The sequence below is a fragment of the Rhodamnia argentea genome, chromosome 3 (assembly GCF_020921035.1).
Source record: "Rhodamnia argentea isolate NSW1041297 chromosome 3, ASM2092103v1, whole genome shotgun sequence".
NCBI classification, from domain to species: Eukaryota; Viridiplantae; Streptophyta; class Magnoliopsida; order Myrtales; family Myrtaceae; genus Rhodamnia; species Rhodamnia argentea.
Window position 1 is genome coordinate 22,503,636 of NC_063152.1, and position 23,479 is coordinate 22,527,114.

At 40.0% G+C, this 23,479-nt stretch overlaps 2 protein-coding genes and 1 pseudogene across 2 annotated transcripts; 2 read left to right on the plus strand and 1 right to left on the minus strand.

Moving 5' to 3' along the window:
- Window positions 1-1,184: 1,184 nt before the first annotated feature.
- Window positions 1,185-5,470, minus strand: LOC115757348 (probable inositol transporter 2). Its single transcript, XM_030697550.2, has 6 exons — window positions 5,226-5,470; window positions 4,996-5,066; window positions 2,919-3,254; window positions 2,617-2,724; window positions 1,930-2,532; window positions 1,185-1,837 (listed from the first exon to the last, which is right to left on the minus strand). The coding sequence occupies exons 1-6, from the start codon at window positions 5,362-5,364 to the stop codon at window positions 1,355-1,357; spliced, it is 1,740 nt and encodes a 579-aa protein (XP_030553410.1). The 5' UTR covers window positions 5,365-5,470; the 3' UTR covers window positions 1,185-1,354.
- Window positions 5,471-13,877: 8,407 nt separating this feature from the next.
- Window positions 13,878-15,458, plus strand: LOC115757352 (annotated as a pseudogene).
- A 1,243-nt stretch (window positions 15,459-16,701) lies between these two features.
- Window positions 16,702-20,743, plus strand: LOC115757343 (p21-activated protein kinase-interacting protein 1-like). Its single transcript, XM_030697545.2, has 3 exons — window positions 16,702-17,575; window positions 19,822-20,119; window positions 20,500-20,743. The coding sequence occupies exons 1-3, from the start codon at window positions 16,916-16,918 to the stop codon at window positions 20,565-20,567; spliced, it is 1,026 nt and encodes a 341-aa protein (XP_030553405.1). The 5' UTR covers window positions 16,702-16,915; the 3' UTR covers window positions 20,568-20,743.
- The last annotated feature ends 2,736 nt before the right edge of the window (window positions 20,744-23,479 follow it).

The window sequence follows — 23,479 nt, forward strand, 5'->3', positions numbered from 1 at the left end:
TCTCATGCTCCCTGCGGTTTTGGTGAACATGGCATATAGATAGATGAGGAAGTTACTGATAACATAAGAACATTGGGCTATACTATTCATCTCACTTGGAGCTGCATTCAGTGAGAGAAAAGGGCTGTCTTTTGTTGCATTGAACTTATTTTCCTTTTCCCCTGAACTTATGTTGTAGGCACAATGAAGCAAACATGAATGCTCACATGTTCATAAGAAAGAAAGAATCCTGTAGCGCTGTAGCAATTGTCCATGCTTCTGGAATGCTAAAACTTGCCTCCCTCTGCTGCTGTTTCCTTCAAGAGCTTTTCCTCTATCGTTGGATGCCTAGGCATTTTAAGATACAATGTTGGCGACTCTTACTAGAAAGAATATAGGTTGAAGACTTCCATGAATGATTATGTAAGGAAAGGATGTTTCGAAAACAGAAAGAAGTTTGAAGGAACATTTGATAGATACCAAGTTTGTTCTGGTAAAGAGATCACTTGTCTTTCATGAGGTGATGAACTTGATTCATGTCGTGAGCAAATCTCTGAACAGCTCATACTTAGTTTCTTAGCTTGGCGTACCTCTTGTGGAAAGACTCCATGGTTGCTAATTTCTTAGTAGGACCGCAGCCATTGGCTCGCTAACATCGGATGCTTGGGTCAGAAGGTGGTGTGAAGTAATTATGTCTCCTAGTGGATGCCAGACTAACGGTAGCATTGCGAGAATAATGCTAATCGCTCTTCCCACCTTTTTACTTATAAACCATAACATGTTTGATGACTTGCCTTTCGCATTTCAATTCAGTCAAGCAAGTTGTCAGTTTACTAACAACCTCTCCCATGACACACTGTGTTTAGTTTAACACCAACAGGGCCTCTAAAGGCGATCCTGAGAAACTAGAGCAATGGATGGTTTACTCAGAAGTCAGAAGCGAAAAAGTTGAGATATCCAACTGACATTTTAGAAATGGATTCTTGGAGTGTGATCGACATAATCTTGATGGAAATCTCCTTAGAGATGCGAATTTACCGATTCAAAAGATCGCACATCTACTCTTACAGTGGCAGATGAAGTTCCGACACACATTCAGGAAAGGAAATGGATGTGCCCGATTACCTTCGCTAATTTGAGCATTTTGTTCAACCTCCACCTGAAGTTCAACTTTTGCTTTTGGGAGACGAGATGAGCGTTAGTTTTCCTAAAGTTCCTCGAGTTTCAACTTAATTTTTCATAGTAAGACAGATAGCTAAACGATGGATCTAATGTCTGTGGTCCTTTTGCTCGAGACCCTAAGCCCGAGCTTGATTGAAATCTACTAATTCTTGGTATTGACAAACCATGAACTCCTAGGCTTCTATTAGTGTCTTTACCCAGCTTGGTTTTTTCCTGATGTGCTAGAGCTCTTCTTCCAGAACTTGAACTGCAATGCCCTGTGCTCCAACATCTTCTCCACCTCCTCAATCGGGAGCCCTTTTGTTTCCGGCACACAAATCAGAACAAAGACCAACGCCACGACCGAGATCACGCCAAATATTAGGAATGTCCATGAGGTCCCAATCGCCTGTGTTAGAGACAGGAAGGACTGGGCGACGATGAGGTTCGAGATCCAATTCGCTGTGGCCGCTATCCCTCCACAAACCCCTCGGAACCTGAGAGGGTAGATCTCGGAGTTGACGATCCAAGGCACGGTGCCCATCCCAGGAGAGAAGAATATGATGTACAAGGCTAGGCCGACAAGTGCAAGCCACCCATACTTGCTTGGGCAGCCCCTCGTGTACCACAGCCGGTCCTCTGCGTGGCACATTTTCTTCATGGTGTCATTCGAGATTAAACATGCCCCCGGAAACATCTGCAATATGATATGGGTCGTTATGGTTAGCTACAAGATTCAAGAGGCCTGTAACGATCGACACAAAGACGAGTGAGCGACAGGTGCGCTACCTTGTCAGCAGGCGAAGTGCAAAACCCACAATCAGGAGAAGAGGCCTTCAAACATTTCATGCAGTCCCAAGAAGTGGCGTTTTTCGCCGAACCATAGTCTGGGCACGTGTAGTTTGCAAAGTGAGAAGTTGCAGCCTGGCTAACCAGCGGTGAGTGAGAACTTGTCTCATGAAAAACTGCGGACAAAAGTCCGAGAGATATCATCACCCCGAACAGACTGATCACGAGAAGTTTCTTCCTTCCGGTCCTGTCGATGAAGTATATGCTCACAACAGAACCAAATGCATTGAGCCCGGCTGTGATGAGTGAAAGCAGCAATGCGGTTTGGTTAGAAGCGAATCCGGCCAACTGAACAATCGTGGGGCTGTAATACATGACCGTGTTTATTCCCACGAATTGCTGGAAGACCTGAAGTCCGACCCCGGCAATTAGCCCCCTCCTCACTGTTCTTGTCTGCAGTAACTTCGTGATGTTTATCTTCTCGGAAGATCCTGTCTCTCGGATCTCGGATTCGACAGATTCTTTGAGATCTTGTATCTCTCTGTCCACTTCGTTGGCAGGGTAGATTGTCCTTAGTATGGCTTTGGCTTCTTCTTCTCTTCCCTTCATCAGAAAGTGTTTGTTAGACAACTTGCTGAAGATTAGATTACATAGAAAACAGGGGAATTGCAGTGATTGTCAAATAACCCTGCGAAAAAGCCAACGGGGGGATTCTGGGAGCTGAAGCATGAGGATGAACTGCAATAGGGCTGGAATTCCGGCAACTCCGAGCATCCACCGCCACGTTCCTGGAGCCTGTATCGTCCAGAATCGACAAAAAGATATTTTAAAAACAAGACTTTGCCTTAGGCCTAAGTTTTCCCATCTTCATGCTTGTGGAACGATGTATAGATTCTGGGTGTCTCAATTTGTTTCCTGAAAAACTAATCTTCCTCATCCTTTCCTGAAGTTGAAATTCATCGAAGAAGTCCCTCTTCTGTATTTCTCACCTTAGTAAAGGCCAAGTTGATCAGGTAAGCCAGGAATTGGCCACCAGTGATGAGGAACCCGTTGGTGCTAACGAGGGCCCCGCGGATTTTTGCTGGGGACGCTTCCGAAATGTAGAGCGGGGACGTCATCGACGCCATGCCGACCCCGAGCCCGACGAAGACTCGGCCAATGATCAAGAGAGCCGGATTCTGAGCAGAAGCCATGATAACCGCTCCAATGAAGAAGAGGAAATCCGCGACCAGGATTGCGCTTCTCCGTCCTAACCGATCGTTCATCCATCCACCGACTGCAGCCCCAATGATCGCGCCGGCTACCGCCATGCTCACTATAGTTTCCTGTTGCACGTGAAACCGCCATGGTAGGGGAAATAGCATATGTGTTAGGACGACACTCAATTTCTGCTTTCAGAGGTATCATCATTCTAGTATCTGAGTAACCGAGTTTATGCAATACTCAGTTCAATGCTAGTGCCATGACCAATGAATTAAAACAGAGGAGGCAAATTGGGCTGAGATTTTCTCTGCCTGGAAAGGGTCATGCCACAAGGTAAACCCAGTTTTGCAATATTACTACAGTTTAAAGAAGTAAAAGATAAAGTTAAAGGTAGAAAACGAAAAGAAATTTACAGCAGTAAAAAGTACATGGTTCAGAGGTTCTCAACACAACACATTGGATTATGATTTATGAACACTTGGTATAGTTAAGTAGATAGAAAAATAGATGCACCAAATGCAAGCTAAGATGAAACTGTCAAACCTGGGCTAAGCCCAAGAGCCCAAGAAGGTATGCGATGTCTTCTATGTTGACCCAAATAGGCAGGCTTGGAGGCTGGTTTTAGCTTGGCAAAATTGAGATATATGTACGGTGCTCTTAGAAATCAAAAGCTAATATTCACTTTTAAGAAGTAAATAGATATCTTCTCCCTCCTTTTTGGGTACTTTTGGCTTTATTGTGTTTTTTTTTTTGGGTGGGATAAGGTAGATGGATGTAAGCAATAAAACATAAAAGACAAGCCGTGTCCTGATAGGATCTTAGTAATGGATGAGAGATCGTGGGAGAACCGAGGCATCCGAAAGTTTCACGGTCAAAACCTAATCAGTAACGAGGCTGGACATTAAGACATTTTATGGATAGTTCTCTGGAAAAGTTAATCTTTTCTTTTTGACCTGAAAACTTGTCTGATCGAATGATTCCATAGGATCAATTTATCACATATGAATTAGGCCAAAAACTAGGATACATTTTTGGATACCATCCATACATAGTGTTTTGATCTAAAATTTTAATTCTTCCATCTTTCAGCAGTAGCAAATTGTTCCGTGAAGCTAAAGTCCAAAATAGGGCAGAAAGTGTTAAAACAAGTATGACTCTTTATTTTGGCAAAAATAGAAAGTTCCATAATAGTTTGTACCCTCAAAGAACCATAAAAAAATATGTTGGTATACTTATTCCTAAGTCGAACAAGATCATCTTATCTTGCCCATGACGGCGACATTTTTGGACTTGCTAGCAACAATGGCAAAGGATAAGATCAAGGAAATTTGAGCGGTCAACACAAGACAAGCAAAGATGGTTTTAACATCTCCTACTAGAGGACAGTATTTGTCCAAGGAGCCTTGAAAACATGTAAACAGAAAGAACGTGTATATTACTATTCACGAGGCCTTGTTCCCTAAAAAACCTACAAATCTAAGTTTTATTTTAATTTTTCTTTGAAACTGTATTTTTATCTAAAAAAAAAAATCCTCGACTTCCAATCAAGTCTCAAATCTGCTCACACATCCAAAAATAACCATTGATTTTTTCTTATTGAATAACGTCAACCTCCTATTATTGATAATCTTGAAGAGCACCGGAAATATGGGATTAGAGTAAAAATCGGGATCTTTTTTCAGATAGAGAAAAAGTTTAGGAAAAAATTGAAATTGCATCTAAATTAGATGTTTTTTTTTTAGGGTTTTACGTTTAGTTTCGATTCATACCATAGTGACGAAGATGAGGAGAGAACTAGAGAAGAAAAATCATGATTAATTTCTTTTTAAAAAGATAAATAGTAGGTATGAAATTAGAATTTACCTGAAGCACAGTCTCTCTGCCCACAGACTTGAAATTATCTCTAATGTACAAAAGTGCCCCGGATATGACTCCTGCGTGATTAACAAACAAAACGAGGATTAACCCAATTTAATCCTCATTTGGCCCAAACTTTGGCATTTGAACCTCAAAAGGGCGTGTCGGGTCTGGATCAACATTCTTATTTTATGCCTTTTGCAGCAAGCGAAGATGAGACAGGGAGAAAGAGAAACCAGTGTCGTAGCCGAAGAGCAGGCCACCGATCCCGGCAGAGAAAGCGAGGCGAAGAACGTAAGGATTCTTCCATGCGAGGGAGAAGCACTCTCTGAAAGCTGACGCGTCTGCTCCTTCTGGGTTGATCCCTCCTTCCATGGTCTCTCCCTCGCTCTCTCCGATGGCTTCTTCGACTGTCTACTTGATATGGTTGAAACTTCAAAGTGGTAGAACGAGCATGTGAGGGAAAGAGAATGAGGTGATGATTCTGAATTGAGAGAGAGAGAGAGAAGGCAGTATATATACTAGGCTGTAATGGAACCGAACTAAGAATCGAACCGAAAAATTCATGCATTTCAATTTAGTTCGATCTTTGGTTCGATACGGAAAAAATAACCAAATTTTGTTTGGTTCGGCTTATTTTGGGTCAGTTCGATTCTAACTAGATCCAGCCTACTAGTCAATAGAGCTGCTTCAATCTCAGCCCCAATAAAAAATCACAAATAAAATAAAGACAAAAATAAAAAAAATAAAGAAAAAACCCCTTTTTCTTGGCCTGAAAATATGTCCACGTGTCCTCCCAACACGACTTCAAAGTCTCACTTTGATGCAATCATCAGGTTGACTAACTAACTGAAGAATACGAGTTATACACGTCCGGAGTCTCCAGTGTAGTTACTAGAGGATGAGAGTTGGTTCTGGAAGTATGGCCTCTCTTGTCTGACCTTTAAGTCATCATCATACTTTGGTAGGTCATTAAAGAATACTAACGTGCAAAATTAGACAGATTTAATTGCGATTGCTAGCTAATTGTGGAGTCCCGACGAATTGTCTCATAAAGCAAGATTTGCGGGCTATTCTTCGCCGTAACGGTACTAATACGACATTGGAAATTGTCACTAAATGAAAACTATGTCGAGGATATGCAATATAACATATCCCGAACAAATTCAGTGAAAGTAAGGACAAATGTTGCAATTTTTTCTAAAGGTTTATGCAAATAAGAGTGTCTGTCCTATCAATCACATTTAATTAAAAAAAATAGGTGCACAAATCAAGAAAGAAGATATATGCAGATAAATCGCATCACATCATGATATAACATATCTAGTGAAGCCCTAAAGGTTCAGAGAATGCACCATTAAAGTTTGGGGGTGATTTGGGAACATTTGGACAAAGTGTCTAGAGAGGCAAAAAGGTCATTTTGGAGAAGGTTCGAGTAACAAAATTAACAAAAATTAGTCAAATCAGTTGAATGTCACCATTTCTCTTTTTTTTTTTTGAGAATTTTTTTATTAAATTTCCCAAAATTTTTATGATTTTTTAATAAATTTTCTGATTTTTTTAATTTTTCGAACCTAGTTGACCCGACCCATGCCTCTCGAGCGCCCGACCCGGACCATATGTGTTCTAGGTTGGCACTAAACGACGTAGTTTTGGTATTTTTATTTGAATTTTCGAATTATTTAATTTTTTTATTATTCTCCTAATTTCCCGCCTATTTATTAATCCTATGCACCATATTAAGCCACGTGGCTAAGCCACCATCCTCAAATCAATCTATTGAGATATACGGCCGAGATTGAGTGGAGTGGCTAATCCATGACTGTCCAATCAAATTATTTTTTTTATTTCAAAAAATGATTTTATAATATTCGAAAATGATTTTTATTTTTCAAAAAACAAGTCAAATTGTACCACATGGTCGAATTGTGGTTGTCCGATCTGATTTTTATATTTTATTTTCTGAAAAAAGGTTTGATATATACCCGGTTGAGGTGGCTACCACGTGTCATGTTGCATGGCACCACGAGGCTGTTGATTGGTCAACGCCCTTGTGAAGAAGACGATCAACGGATGGCAGCGGTTGTTCCGATTGACGGTGAAACCACCTCCAAACGTCCCGATCTTTGCACCGATCAAATCCTCATATTTTTGGCAAGATCTAATGGTGGAATCCAAACTAATCAAGCTCGCACAGAGCTTGGCAGTGGTAGAATCAACTAGCAGTTTAAGCAATAATCAAACCAAAACAAGCAATCAGGAAGCTTCCATGAGGTTCCGAGGTACTTACCCGAGATCCCGATCAGCCGAGGGTTGTCTAATTTAAGCTCGCAAGCTCTCGACCGGACCGAAAGTTCACGAGCATTTGGGAGATGGTTAGGCATCGAGCTGGTTCGATCAATTCCTTGGACCGAGATGAAGCTTGAGGAAGTGGTCTCGTGCTTCGATTCTTCATGGAACATCTTGGCGAAGTCTTGAAAGCTCTCGGTCGAGCTCAACAATGGCGATCACAGAGGAAACCCTAGGAGAGCTTGGCTCTTCTCTTTTTACTCTCTATCCAGTCTGTTTCACCCTGGAACAGAATGAACCTCCTTCTTTCTTCAAAAACGCATCAAATTGGGATATAACAGAATAAAAAATTTTAGCACGTTCGCCCGGGGGGAAGAGGGGGCGGGGCATCGACTTAGGGACGCACGTAAGACCACGTGATTTATGGTCCAAACAGTGACGGAGACAGTGGGAATTTCCATCTGGTCCGCTTAGTTCTCCGGCGTGCTTGAATTGGGCATGAATCAACTGGGTGTGTGCTCGGGTTGCCCATATGCACTGCTGCGGCAAAGATTGAGCTAGCCATCGCAGCTCCGGCAGTCTCCGATTGCGAGACTTAGTGCGTTAGTGTGACAAGCCTAACTTTCTGTTAGGTTGGATTGGCAAGCAAAATGACAATTGCCGGCTTATGTTCTTAATGGTGAATTAGGGGTTAATTACTATGGCAATGGACTATTGGCCGTTGGTGGTCGATGGGCGCGACAATACTAACTTATGAGAACATCTTGGAGTGTGTTCAGTTTGGATCACGAAGGAAATGTGTCGGCTTGAGGTGTTTGCGGCTAGGCATGAAGCCCTCTAATCGACCCACACGCCCCTCACCCCCATTATAAAAGCCTTCCCTCTCTCTCTCTCTCTCCCTCAAGCTTGTGCTGGTGACTCCATAGCTTGATGGTGGCGGATCACGAGCTACCCCGACGTCATCCACGAGCCGTCATTGCCTCACCGACCAGCTCGCCCCCTCAACCCATGCAACATCAGAGCAGAAGAAGGAGACCCCCAGTTCGTTCGACAAAATTCGAGTTTCGTTCTTCTTCGTATTTCAATCTAAGGCAAGTGCATTACTAACCTTTACTGTTAGATTACCTGTTGTTGCCGATTTATGCGAGACGGCATGGTACGAGCTAAGTTAATTCCAAATTGAAGTTGTGCTTACAAGACCAAGTCAAATGGTCTTGCATGTGGGATCTATTTGAAGAATTGGAGTCTTACAGCGATGGGTAGGCGGGATTTAGAAGCTGATTGTTGTGGACGTCATTGGAAGGAGGTGAATTGAACCGGGTGCCGCCTGAGGGGCTGTTGGCCGTGGACTTTTAAGGGCTTGATTGTGAGGCTCGTTAGTTGCATGTTGATTTTCTTTTGCTGTTTGGACTATGGATTATGAGCTATGGGCAGCTAGCGTTTGCGTTGTAATTATCTTGGATGAAGTTGGTTTCGTGGCATATTGCTAGTGAGACTAAGTCAGGGTTTGGCTCAGTGCGGCCGCGGGGAGTATATGAGGGGTTGTGGTTCATATTGCAATGGATGATGGATTTTATGGGTAACCTGTAGAATTGAGTGGTTAAGTGGGTTCATGGATGAAATTATAATCAATCGGTAGTACTGATTTCACCTTGTATACCTTGGCGCCTATTGTTGTTGTTGTTATTATGGAATTGCTCCATGAACATGGGATAGTAGATGATTTGGCTGTTTAGGTTAGTATTCTTGTGACGCCCTGGAAATTCGTTGTTTGTAGAGTTCCTGAATTCAATAAAAAGGATAAAAATTGAATTTCAGTCGGTACAAAATTTTGGATGGTAAGGACGTAAGTGACAATTATTTGAACGATTTCCGAGTTATCATTCAGTTTAGATTAGGTTCCGATAATCTTAGTCGTCGGGAATTAGGATCGAAATCTTCGCGCCCGAACCTAACCAGTGAAAATTCAAATTTTATTCTCAATCAGTTGAGCCAAAATTCCATTCAATCCCGATTTTCGAATGACCGTTTTGCCCTTCCTCTTCATGCACAAGAAGCCAAAATAATTCAAAGGGCAAGTACCTAGCCGCATATTCACATGTGTTTAGACGGCTTCAAAAGCCTTTTTAAAGATGGATGCAGGGGAAACAATTTTAGAATCGAGACGTCTTTCTAAAGACTCCGGATTCAGAAATTTCTATGTCTCTAATATTCATTTTGACTTTCGGAATGGAGTAGAACGTTTTAGTTACATGCACTGTCGTTGGCTTACATTTTGTGGCAATGATCCCCGGGGAGATAATTCGCGTTGCATGCGTCTTTCCACATCCTGGGTGTTTTTCTACCAACATGAGTTAATTCTTTTGGTTAGCAGGTGATATCAAAATGTTCATCGGAACGAATACATTTCACCTGATCTTGTGAACTTGTATGGGATTGATCCAAGGTCATCCTTCTTTCTTCGGAGTCTCCTTTGGAACCTGAAATTTCAGAAAGAAAAGGGAATGTACATGTATGCATGTATGCATGAGATGCATCTCTAAACTTTTGGTACAAGTTCAAACTAGTCCCTAGACTATATGAAAATATTTAATATGTTTTTGTTGAAATAAAAATGTTCAATGTTGTCCTTCTATTAATTTAAGTTCAGGGATAACATTGAATATATTCATATAGTTCGGGGACTAATTTGAACGCACATTAAAAGTTTATGGACAACATTGAATAGATTAAAAGTTCTGAGATTACATTTTAAATTGGGCTAAACTTCAAGAGCTCATTGAACGCATTAAAAGTTTAGTAATCACATAACATATTAGGCCAAAACTCAGGGAGATCATTTGTGTCATCATCGGAGAAGGTATTTTTCCATAAATGCACCCTACACACCTTATGTTTGTAAGCGAGATGATTGTTGCAAAAGTCGTCATTACCATGCATCGCTCTTTATTAATCTAACCTTCTCCGGTAGTTGACGCAACGGAAACGAGAATAAATAAATCTAGATTATACTAGACTCGCAAAACTGAAGTTGCACTCCCATCAAATGCAAGAAAAGAGGCCAAGCTCAATTTGCTATATAATTCAATGAAAACGTAAAATAATAATAATAATAATCTTATAACCTTAGAGAAATCGTAACCTTACCAGGAAACCTAATATATGAGCTAAAGACAAAAATATGCTAAGTGGAACTAATTAGACAGCTAATAAAGAGTAAATGAACTCATCTAAGATATCATTTTATGTCATCTAAGATTATAAGGGTCTGTTTAGTAACGATCATGTTTATCCAATTTTTGTTCTTTTGTTCCCGAGAACTGAAAAAGAACATAAATCTATTTGGTATCGTTGTTGAATTTTTTCTGATTTTTGGAGCAGATCGGTGGCCATGGAACAGATTTGGAACATAAACAAGAAGAAAAAGAATCTACTTTTGTTCTCGATAACATAATAGAAAAAATCATTTCTGCTCAGAATTATTTTCGGGTACAGAATTGTTATCGAACAAACCCTAAAAATACCGAAAATTGAGGAAAATAAAACTAATCTCATTTGGCGGAGAATATTCAATCCAGCAAATGGGAGAGAGAGAGAGAGAGAGAGAGAGAGAGAGTTTTCTTAGGTCTATCACGACTATTTGTTGAAATTTGCTTCTATTAGCCACAGAAAAGTCCTCCATATTGGCTAACCAAGAGATCAAGTCATATTTTGATTCTAACTCGCAGATGCGTGTGTCCAGCAAACAAAGATTGAATTTGTTTGTTAAATTGAAAAAATCCACAAGATATCATTGAAGACAATTTGGAAAATGTGTCTACTTCTTGAAAATCAGATCTCACCAGCTGTCCCTTCTATCAAACGTCGAGGACTTCAGAATGTCTATTCATAATCATAGAATCTAAGTTACAAGATTTGCATTGTTATGCTGATTGTTTGAATGGTCCAATGCAATCCGTCGAATTGTTGAAGTGAAAACTCGAAAGCGTAGAATAAGGTTTTATTATGCTGCATGTTTGCATAGTTGGAAATCGTAAAAATTATACAATCAATCATAAACCTATTATATGTATAACAATTTAGTCCTAAATTTTTCAAGTTTTCTAATTTAATCGTAAACTTTGTGCGAGATTTCAATATAATCATTCTGATCAATTTTTGCTAGAAATCGCTAGCGTGATGGTCTAGTCATCACTTGTCGTCCTACATGATACATCGCCACATTAGCAAATTTAAATTGAAAATTGAACCCAAAGACTATATTAGAATTTCGCGCAAAGATTTAGGACTTAATTAACAAAATTGAAAAGTTTAGGACTGAATTGGTATCTATAAAACTAAGTTTAGGATTGACTGGACAATTTCTCGATCTAAAACACATGCTCTTAGGCCATTGTAATGAGGGAACTAGATTTCAAGTTTTATGATGCGTGGTCGTGCTACCAAAGTATCACAACAAATCCGTTAGCAGGCTATCATTGACGATGGTGGCTTTGACAGAAATGCAATAAAATGTGTTGTTGTTATTGTTGATATATATAGTGGTATTATTTTCACCTCTTATATGATTTAATCCACCCAATTTTTACTAGAAATGCAAAATTATTGTCAACCATTCCATTGCAATTTAAAGTGGTGGCCCCAAATTTATTTAATTTTATGTTTTTAGGTTTTCTGTTTCTTTGTAGAATTTAGTTACCAAAGAGAAAAATTCCCATGTATATCAAAATGCACTGTATTTTTTTAAAAAAAATTATTACATTTTACTTCCATAGAAATAAGATTTTTTGAACAAAAAAAATTCCAAGAAAACTAGTTCTTGCCAATTTTGCCCTAAAAAAATGTAACTAGGTTTCGGACTTTTTTGATAATTTTCCCAAGAGAAAATGCAACTATATGCATTATTATCAATTGCATTTATTGTAAAAGATCAACTTGTCATCCTTATTTTGCTAATAAATTAAGTTAGCGAAGTAACATAAATACAAATCTCAGCTATCAAACATAAATCAAAAGCAAAATCATAAAGAAGAAATTAAAAGTTGAAACAGTAACTAAATGCTCATTGTAGGTGTATGTGAGATTGTCATGAGCCTTTTGTTGATCAAACTTTTGCTAAAATATTAGTTCTTGATCTGTTAAAAAAAATTCTAACTGACCAATAGAAGGAAAGCAAAACAAAAGAAAATCACATATTGAATTGAAACTTGGATAATTATCAGAGAGAAACCAATACTGCCGAAATTTAAAACCCATAATATGCTTGATTCTTTCATAAAGATAGGCTTACCTAAAATCAGAGTGTAAAAATTATAACTTTAACAGACATTACTCATTCCAACCCCCCCAAAAAAAAAAAAAAAAATACGTTACTCATAGTCTAGTTTTGAGAATCATAATACTCCAAATCCGTACACGGTTCTCTCAATCATCCATATGCATGTCTCCAATTTTTCGAATAACCTATTCACCATGAGAAGAATAGAAATTTTGTTTTTGGGTAATTTTTATATGTCTCTTATTTAATTTGGATCTTTTTCATCCTATTCTATATTCATTTTTTTTTCTTTTCATTGCATAAGAATCCATCCGATTCCACTTGATTTTTTTTTTAAATTGTATTGAATATTGTATTCCATCGGCAGGAAAAAAAAAAGTGTATAGAACCTCTGTTTATATCGAAGTTTAGTGTGCAATATGCATATGGATAGAAAGTAATAAAATATTCCAAAGAATTACTTAGCAAGAGTGAAGGGGAATGTCAGGATCTTTTATAATTGTCACTTTGCAACATTAAAACTCATGAAAGCTCATCTTGTTTTTTCATTGAACAAAACTCATGATATTGACTACGCTTTGAATGAGGCAAGCCCAACATCCTAGTTGCAAGCGAACGTTGTGGAGAATGCAACATAAGTGCTCCGCAGCCTCTTGTTTTCTAGTATCCTAGGTATCAACCTTAGCGGCAACTTTTAGAGAAGAGTTTGTCATGCAAAAGTATAATTAAAAATGGAGCATGAAATATTTTAGCATTAAACAGCATTATTATTATTATTATTATTATTTTGTTTGTGTGTGTGGGGGGGGGGGGGTTCTACAGCATTGTTTTAAAAGTATAATTTGTAGTAAAAGTTGCATGAAAAAATATATTATAAAAGTACTAACTAACCAATTAGTATAACAAATTCAAAAACGTACCATAAGATATGATATATTTTAGATACTACAGTATTCTATTAACTACACGGGGAATAATTTTACGTAGTGAAGAGAGTAGAGTAGAGAAGAATGGAAAGGCAATAAATTAATGCATAAAATATTTTGCTACCTAATCTAGAAGGTAAAATGTTGTTACTTTTGCTGTGGTCGCTTGTGTCATCTACTTGCCGAAAGTGTAGTCTTTTTCCTTATTGGTCATGATCCGCTCCGAACGTGCTTTCTTTGTTCAATTTCTCGCCAGATTTGTTATCATGTTTGAACTTTTCAGATTGAACCCAGAAAATCTGTTGACAATCTTGAGAGCGAAAATTTTCTCATGCTATTATTTTAGAAACCCCTGTTTATCAATTGAACAATGATTCACTGCCAAATGCATGTAGATGTTAAAAGACAGAAATGTTGTTCCACAACTTGGGAGGAGAGCTGAAAGAGCCGGTTTCAAAGCGATTGTCCTTACTGTGGACACACCGAGGCATGGTCGTAGGGAAGCTGACATCAAGAATAGGTGGAGAAAACCTTCATCCATTCTATGACCTCTATGTATCCCACCCCTGACCGTGCCTTTCTGCTGAAATTGCAGCTAGGCTAGCTATTCAAGCTGGAGCTGCTGGAATTATAGTATCCAACCATGGAGCTCGGCAACTTGATTATGTGCCCGCAACCATCATGGCTCTGGAAGAGGTTCGTAGTTGATGTGAATGTTACATTCTGATTAAGCTCCTACTATTTTTTCCATAAAGAGCTTGAAATCTATTGAGCTGAAATCTGTATCTAGAGGATTCTGTCCATTTCATTGAGTTTCTGATTCCTAGAAAATCGTGAGTACTGAACAGGCTGACTTGACTCATATTATCGGGTGTCATCATAGGCTACATTCTATCCGTCGACTGGATGCATTTTCCAATAACCAAGTTTCTTTCCTGTCGCAGTTTCTGGTGCAAGGAATTGGTTGATGTGTTTTGCAGGTTGTAAAAGCTGCACAGGGAAAACTTCCGGTTTTCCAGGATGGCGGGGTTCGCGGCGGAACCGATGTCTTTAAGGCATTGGCTCTTGGAGCATCTGGGGTATTTGTGAGTACTCAGACTTGATTGCATCAGTTCTTGCCCATGGATGATGAAGGCTATATGGCCCATACTTACCATCAGGACAATCTACATTCATGTAGAAAGTGAGGGAGAACTCATGTCCCTATAGTATCTACCTCATAAGATAAGCAGTGGCATAAAAGAGGAGTAAAAATCGTGTTGGACAGTAATTTTTCTTCCTTTTACAGGGGTCATTGAAACCCCGCTTCGATTTCTATTCAATAGAAATGAACAGAAAGTATTGGTATTGCCATATTGGCTTTTCGTTAATTTGAAATTCCAGTCCAAATATCTATAGGCTTTAATGATCCTGGGGATTCGACACTTGATAGATATAGGATGAAGATGAATTCATTGATCTTTAGCAAAGGCTAACAGAGAAACTAAGGTGATTTTCGCTTTTTCTAACAGATTGGAATGCCTGTTGTGTTCTCATTAGCGGCCGAAGGGGAAGCTGGTGTGAAGAAAGTGCTTCAAGAGCTCCGTGATGAGTTTGAGCTGACTATGGCATTGAGCAGATGCTGCTCGTTGAAGGAGATCATCCGCGACCATATCATGACTGAGCAGGACCATCCTCGGGTCGCACCTCGCTTGTGCATGTGGTGACTCTTCTTGCCCGTATCGTGGATTAACAGTGTGGAATGCTAATTGTTCAGGAACTTCTATTTTCTGAATAACAACGCAATGTCCCTGGTTTGGGATTTATGTGAACTGGGGTCCCGTTGTGACTTCCTCACACGTATCAATGGTAATGTCTGCTCTTAGTTGTGCTCATCTCTCGTTTCCCCCTCTGGCAAACTCGAAGGTTCAGCAAAACCTCAGACGTTTTATGAAGGATTGATATGAGCCCCTTGGTAAGATCTAGGTAAACGTTAATGCGAAGGACTCTAGATGAGTTCGTTGAAGCACTGCGGTTTCTCCTGCAGCTTAAGTCCCCTTGCTTCCTTCTCGCTCATTTTACGCATTCCCCACTAATCCTACTTTGCCTGTTCGGCATTTCGTAGAAAAATTTGCTGGACGAGCCACGACGCATCTTCTGGTTGCGCAAGTCGCACCTAGAGGTGTTAAAATGGATGGATCGAATCGGGCTTAGATCGAGTCTTATATGGTCTGACTCATATTAATCCGTCTAACTCGTTTCGATCCATATATGCAACGGCCAATACCCGACCCGACCCGCAATCGATCCATACTCGACCCGATCCATTTTGACCCATATTATCAAATCACTAATATTCTAAGAAAACCTAGATAACTCATTTAATCTATTTTAAGCTCTTTACATGTATATGTTACTTGAAAAAAACTTCACATCAAATAAACAAAGAAAATTAAACTATAAAAAAATAAAATAAAAAATAAAAAAATGATATTACTAAAAATTAGGAATGCGCTCCTCTTTTTCAAGTAGTGGGCCCACTACCGCTAGCGGCGAGGGCCGACTTCGCTCAATTCCGAGCTTCCTCAATCTAGATATGGGCGAGCCAAGCAAGCGAGGCTCGCCAGCAAGGTCTCGCCATTAGCAAGGCCGACCACCCGCGGCCAAGGTCGATGACCTCCATTGACTCCTCCGGCGGGGCAATGGCAACTTAGGCCTTGCCAACTGCTCTTCCCCTCTTTTTGGTTTTTTGTTTTCACTTTTTAAAATTAAACTTAGCATTTTCTTGATTTTTTAGTTAATTTAAATAAGTTTTGAAAAATAAAATAATAAAAAATACTACATAATAGAGAGAAATTAATTTTAAAATGCCACGTCAGCATTTTTCGCTAGACAAGTTGTCGTCGTTAACGGAAGGATTCCATTATACTAATTTGACAAATTTTAGGATCCCATTGTAACCTTTTGAAAGTTTTAGGATTTAATTATACTTTCACGATAAGTTTTAAGACTTGTAATGCACATTTTCCTATATATTAAAAATTTGGTGAATTGTCATTTTTCTTTTTTAACATTTGTGACTATTTTATGTGCTCAATTATTCTAGTATAATTTTAAATTATGCAATTCCAAATTGGTGACTAGTTTTATTATTATTATTATTATTATTATTATTATTATTATTATTGTTTTTTTAGTTTAACCTCCCCCGCTTTACTGGTGCGGCATCAACTCTCCCTCGATACACAAATCTTCATCCACTGGGAGTCGCACCCCTACACACTCTAAACCCTGATAGCACCGCTGTCTGTCGGCGGCCTAAAACCCTAAGTTCGCCGCCGCCGCCGCCGCCGCCGCCGCCATCGCCGTCGGCGTCAAAGAGGATCGCAAATTGGCCATCTCTGCAGATCTCTCTCCCATATTCCCAGTCTCTGCCGGTCCGAATCGTCCTATCATGAGTTTAATCGCGGGCTCGTACGAGAAGTTCATCTGGGGCTTCAAGCTCAAGCCCCTCAAACACTCCCCCGACGGCCATACCCTAACCCTAACCAAGCTCTTCTGCTACCCCTCCCACCTCTCCCCAATCTCTTCCGTCGCCGCCGCTGGCCCCGTCGCGGCCTCCGGCGCCGGCGACGACACCGTCCACCTCTACGACCTGACGGCGGCCTCCTCCCTGGGCTCCCTCCACCACCATTCTGCTACGGTCACCGCCCTCTGCTTCTACACCCCTTCGCACCTCTCGTTCCCGCGCAACCTCCTTTCCGCTTCAGCGGACGGCTCAGTGTGCATCTTCGACGCCGATCCCTTCGTGCACCTGACGACAGTTAGGGTTCACAAGAAGGGCGGAGTCAATAGCATCTCTGTGCATCCGTCGGGGAAGCTGGCGCTGACGGTGGGGAGGGACGAGTGCTTGGCGATGGTCAACTTGGTGAGGGGGAGGAGGAGCTTCTGTTGCCGGTTGGGAAAGGAGGCGAGCTTGGTGGGGTTCGATTTGAGTGGAGAGAGGTTCTTCATGGTTATGGGGGATAGAGTTGGGGTTCATGAAGCCGAGGACGCGAGGTTGGTCTGGGAAATGGAGACTGGGAAGAGGGTTCTCTGTGCTGCTCCCGGTGAGGTTGGTTTGTTTCTCTTTGATCGCTTGCTTCTGTTGCAAGTTGTTTGGTGTTATTTTGTCGTTTGTTAGAATGGTTATTAATCTGTTGTTATGTTCCGCACCTATATGGTGCTGATTTGCTGTGAGATTTGGGTTTTCTCTTGGTTGGAGAAGGAGATGCACAGGAATTTGCCATCTATCTATATGCATTGCTTGTTGTATCTTACCCTTGTACCGAACTGCTCAATGGTGAGTGTTTATGAATATGCAAAGTTTGAAGTTCGATGTGTGAACTTATAGACCTGCCAGGAACATATCTGGCAGTGAACCGCTGTTTCAAATGGCAGAGTTCTCTTTTTGGATTAATAGGAATGTAAACTAGGTGGGGTCTTTTAGTTATATATTTACTTAGACAGTATATTGGTCTGGCCTAGTGTGCAGGTTGAAAATTTACTGCGGAAGCATCTCATGTATAAGATCAGGCATGTTTAATTGTTCAACTCTTGAGTTTTTTAGTGTTTCTGCATTTGGCCAAGCTTAGTTTTTTATGGCTTCTGAGTTATTTGCTCTAGAATTGATATTGCGACTGTTGCGGGAGATGCTAGGTTCTGAACATGAAGATCATGATGGCTGCTATTTGCTCTCTTTCTCATCATGGATCCAGAACTTTCAAAAACACAATCCATGAAAGATTTAAATTTGAAGTTTGCTTTGTCTCTAAATTCTGAAAACCTTGCGTTTTTAATATCTGTACGAAGAAATAAAATTATGAATTTTAGCTACATTAATATGTGTAATGGATATGTTAAAGAGTGCCCTTAGGAAACTTGTTAAAGGTCATTTATTGTGCTTGGGAACATAAATATTTCTACTTGAAGTAGGTAAGTTTTCTGAAATGTGTTGTTGCTCAATTTTAAAAGTGCGGCGATATGTGTTCTATTTTTAATGGTCTTAAGAGTGCCTTTGGGCCACTTATTAGTTTGTAAGAAGCCCGTGGAAACCTTAGTGTGTGATTCCCACCTTTTTACAAGCTCCTCAAGCTCACCATGATTACTGAACTGAAGTCGCTTGACCTTCTGAATTTATAGAGGTTAGAAAATAATGAAAGGTAAAACTCCTCAAGTCAAATGATAATTACTGTGGTTAAAAACTAATAATATCATGGAAAATACAACTATTTCTATCTTTCGTGTCAGAGAAAATTTGTTGTTATTTTTCAGATGTTTGTTTGCCATCTGCTCAAATCCCCTGCGCCCCAAAAAATAAAGAATAAAAAAATCCTCCGCCTGACTGCTGGATAATAGACTTTCCATGCTCAAACAGCTTGATCCTACCTATCCTTTGGACAATGTAATTAATAAGCTGGCTATGTGAAGAGTTTCAGTCAGTGGTTGACTAATATTGGTACTCCTGTTGGTCGAAACAGAATTTATTACTTATGTCCGTATCTGACCATGCACAATAGAGGTTCACCTTTGAATGCCCATAAATCAGGTTCTGATATGCACTGAGGGAAATTTCATTTCTTAAAACAAAATGTTACTTTATTCATTGTGGCAGAGAGCTGAACTTTGCTTTTATGGCTTGTTAATAGAATGGTTTCCACTAATTTTAGGCAGATGTAACTGCTATATTGCTTCAAAAAGTAGTAGTGGTGGATTTGGAAGTAGAATTATCTCATGAACTACAAAAGGGTTTTTATTTGTTCACAAAGCTTTTATTTATTTTGTCTTATTCTCGTAACGAAGTTCTGAGAGAATTATATGATGCTTTGCTTCAGTAAAAGTAACTGCAAAAAACTATTTATACACATTAATTGCAAACAAGAAACTCACTTTTTATGCAGTTTCTTCATTCTTTGGACAACCTAATGTCATTGCTGAAAGCTATAGTAGTCAAGCATCTTTGATGCACCTTTAATGTTTTCTGTGTGTACTTATTCTTCTCAATGTTAGCTTTCTTTTCTTTGAGTGACTATCTTCTAGTTGATTTATAAGAGAGGGCCTGAGTGGATTTTCAACTAATGAAAAGGTCCGAAATCTAGCAATTTGATCTTGAAGGGAATTGATGGAGGCGAATCTCTTCCCTCTGCCCCCCCTTTCACGTTCTGGTTTTGGTTTTCCCTGCATGAAAGGCCCTTAACCCCGTGGCCCGATTGAGCCCCATAGTATTGCCTTGAACATGTATTTTGTGCATCATCCACATTATTTTCATACCGCATGAGACATAGGAGGAATGTTGTGGTAAAAGTTTATTGATTTTGACAGAGTGGACTTCTATACACTGGTGGTGAAGACCGGAGTGTTACTGCATGGGACACAAAGACTGGGAAGATCGCATATCAAATTGAGGATGCTCATTCCACCCGTGTCAAAGGTATTGTTGTACTCAGTAAGAGCAATGACACAAGTGTGGAAGATGATCCATATTTAGTGACGTCCGCATCGTCCGATGGGGTTATACGTGTTTGGGATGTTCGAATGGCTTCGAAGGAAAAGCCTGTTCCACTGGCTGAGGTTAACACAAAATCAAGGCTCACTTGTCTGGCTGGAACATCTCTGAAGTGTGAGTACCGGCTGTCTGACTTTTTCTTGGAGCTGTCTTTTTCTGTTGTTTTATCCTCCTAGTCTTTTGATGTTAATAGAAGAATTTTGTTGGTGATAAGAAAATGCATATAGTATAATCAATGATAAAGATCAAGTTCTTGGGATGTATGCTTCCTGTTCTCCAAGCAGAATTCGTGAGACAATTCACATCAATATCCGTGAAGATATGATGTATAAGTTTGTGCATGAAATTGGTATTAAAACATAATTTTGTTGGTCGACTAATTCGACACTTCTATAAAGAAGTATAAAGATGAGATTCCTCAGTGGTTTCTAATTTTTTTGTGTTCACTCATTCGTCCTGTCAGTTCTAATAGTTGATTTTTCTATTCTTCTTAGCTCTGAGAAGGCCACAGTTAGGAGAAAAGGTTTCTAAGGAGGACATGGTCGCAGATGGAGCATCATAAAGCTGTCTATGGCTTGAGTTAGCTGGCAACTTGAAGATTTTCTCTCGTCGGCTCTGCGAGGCTGTGTATTTATGTTTCAAGGGACGGTGAGCTGAGCCATTTTCACTATGACATTTCCAATTTCATGATACGACCGCTCAATTTTGACCTATCTGTTGATACCACACTTGGGCTTATAGAGACTCATTATCTGCTTCGTGTTATAGAGCTATGTACCAGCGTTACTTTAGGAGAATGAAGTAGACGGAATTGATGGAGGCCGACGAAAGGCAGATAAGTCTTGAGGCTATCCATATGGTCTGTAGATGAGATTACTGACTGTTGCATACGAACCAAGTGAGAACTTGTTATGTATTTATATGCGAATCATGCAGATATACATGTGAGTTCTGCGTCATCATTTGTTGGTGGTGGAAGAGCGAAGTGAAACCATTGTCTCGCAAGGGGTTCTTTTCTTTCTTGTTCATTCCTCTTTCCTTTTTTGCATTCGCTTTTTCCTCAACCATAGATGTCATCAATACTTCGTGGCTGTTGCCGTCCACTGCCAATGCCGCCACTTCTGTCTTGGCTTCTGTTCTCTGATCTAAACGGTGCTTCCCATGATGGCCATCAAATTTGAGCAGCGTCCGTATTGCGCCAGCACACATTTGAATTATAGATGTTCCCTAAGTGATGGCTTTCCTGCATTGGGTCGATGCCCGTCGTGGTCATGCCTTGTCTCTCTTTCTCTGTCTCTTATCTTGTCTCTCTCTCTCTCCATGTCGCAAGGAGGAAGAAGAAAGAGAATCATAAAAGGAAAGGAAAAAATTATCAGCAAAGTTAAAGGAGAGTTATACTAAATACATACCATATACTCTGAAGTCTGAGTCTCTCTCTCATGGCACGAGGAGGAGGAAGAAGAAATAAGTATTATAAAAGTAAAGGAAAAAATTATCAGCAAAGTTAAAGGAGAGTTATACTAAACTCGTAACATATACTTTGAATGGTGGTGATAAACTCTGAGTGAGGAAGCAGGGTTTTGCAGTGTGACTTGTAAAATATAATAGAATGAAATAGAAATAGACAAAAAAAAATGGTGTATTTGATCATGTGACTAGTTATTGCTCTCTTTAAAAGCTACCAAGAACATTTTCTTATCCAGTGTTTTTCCTTTTTATTGATTTGTGTTTATTATTCTCCTTAATATTTTTTTTGTAAATTTTGTTAACAAGTGCCCCACCCGAAAAAAGAAAGATTTTTATTTTCAATGTATTATTTCTTTCGTGTTATGTCCAATTGGTGTATTGGAAATGATTGTAGTATGGTCAACGCGTACTCAATACAAGACACAGATCTTATTTAAAGCCCGTTCGATATATGGCCGCGACTAAACTTGGGCCAAAATAGGTCCATTCATTATGTACCCTACCGAAGAACCTGATGTGATCAATCCGCCCATTTGATATCTCTAGAAGTAACTCGGATTCCATGCGAAAGTAAACGCCCTTATGGTCTCCTAGCATTGCAGGCTGCGTCATAAGGGAACAACAAAGCCTTTTATCTGAATAAAGTTGGACCTTCTTCAAGAGGCACGGGCGTTTCTTTCACTTTACACAACCATTTGTTGTTATTCATTCGTGGGACATCTGTAAGAATTCTCATGTTCAATCTTAGCATCACTCCACGTCCTAGACAGACAAAATTTTGTTCACGCGCAAACATGACAGCAAAAATGATGTAATTTTTTTTACCTCTCTAAATTGGCACCCTTCGTTCTGTGAGTTCAAGAAGGCAATTTGCACGAACCGTGGCAGCAAAATAAAAGGCGACGGTCCAGTGGGGCGACCATTTGAGGAGGCACTTGCCGCAACATGAAGAAGAGATGTCCAAGCCTGAGGGGAACTCTTCAAGCACAACACCGCTTATCGGAAACTCGTTCAAGTATGACAAGGCAAGGAATCAACAAACATCATTAGGTCAATGAGGAATGACAGTTACGTCAGTAGGCTCTCACGCTTAAGAAGCTAATTATCGCATGATTGCAAAAACGGAGCCGTTAACGATAGTTGTCAATAAGTTTGGCATCTCCATAGAATTTTCAGCATCACGCTAGGTAATGCCAACGTGAATTACCCCGTTGGTCAAAATTTTGGGCAATTTGCAATGGGATTCTTCTGCCATGTGCGGTGCGTGTGACACTGCATTAACTTGTTCACCAGCTTTACGATTTTGTGGGCTTACATAAGTGGGTGGATTCAACACATTAGGTCCAGCCCCTTACGCATCAAGAGTTGGAAGTTGTGTACTTGAAATAGGGAAGGAAAAGATGAAAAACTCCCTCTGGACCGAGACCGATGTGGAATTCAATGCACAAGATGTTGAAGAATGCATGCGAGGGGATGGGTGTGCTAGCGCTCTCCTCCACCACTCATATCGAAAGTGGCGGTCTCTCGCGGTTGAGATAGCAAGATTGGATGGTTGTTGAAGTCTTAAGAGACTTCTTGCAACTTTTCAGTGATGCGATGGACGCTTTGAGCAAAAGCAATTATGCATCAAGCAACCGAGCCCTTCTATTTTTGTACATGATGTCGGTTGAATTGGCCAAACAAGGTGAGGGATCCCTACTTCAATGAAGCGGTACATGTCATGAAGGAGAAATTCCTTAAATTTTATAAAAACATTCGGCCTGTTTTATTGGTGTATGCTGTCGGATTCGATATTCAAGTTGAAGGAGCTTAAAACTCTCATTGTGCTGAAATTTGGGACTGGGAGAGGATGTCCAAGCAAATAAGATAGTAGCAATTGTGACGAGTTGGCTCCTGTGCATGTATGTTGCACACGCCATTCATTTCCATATGACGAGTTTCACCTCACGGACGGAGATGATGTCCTCATAGTACATTATCCGGAAATCTGTATGGTCTCTATTTCTT

Excerpts from the sequence above, each read along its gene's own strand:
- LOC115757348 (XM_030697550.2), bottom strand. The coding sequence starts at position 5,364 with ATGGAAGGAGGGATCAACCCAGAAGGAGCAGACGCGTCAGCTTTCAGA. Across the intron at positions 3,255-4,995 it reads GCAGAGAGACTGTGCTTCAG|GAAACTATAGTGAGCATGGC; the intron begins GTAAATTCTAAT and ends CACGTGCAACAG. Across the intron at positions 2,725-2,918 it reads TCAACTTGGCCTTTACTAAG|GCTCCAGGAACGTGGCGGTG; the intron begins GTGAGAAATACA and ends TGGACGATACAG.
- LOC115757343 (XM_030697545.2), top strand. The coding sequence starts at position 16,916 with ATGAGTTTAATCGCGGGCTCGTACGAGAAGTTCATCTGGGGCTTCAAG. Across the intron at positions 17,576-19,821 it reads TCTGTGCTGCTCCCGGTGAG|AGTGGACTTCTATACACTGG; the intron begins GTTGGTTTGTTT and ends TGATTTTGACAG. Across the intron at positions 20,120-20,499 it reads GGCTGGAACATCTCTGAAGT|CTCTGAGAAGGCCACAGTTA; the intron begins GTGAGTACCGGC and ends TATTCTTCTTAG.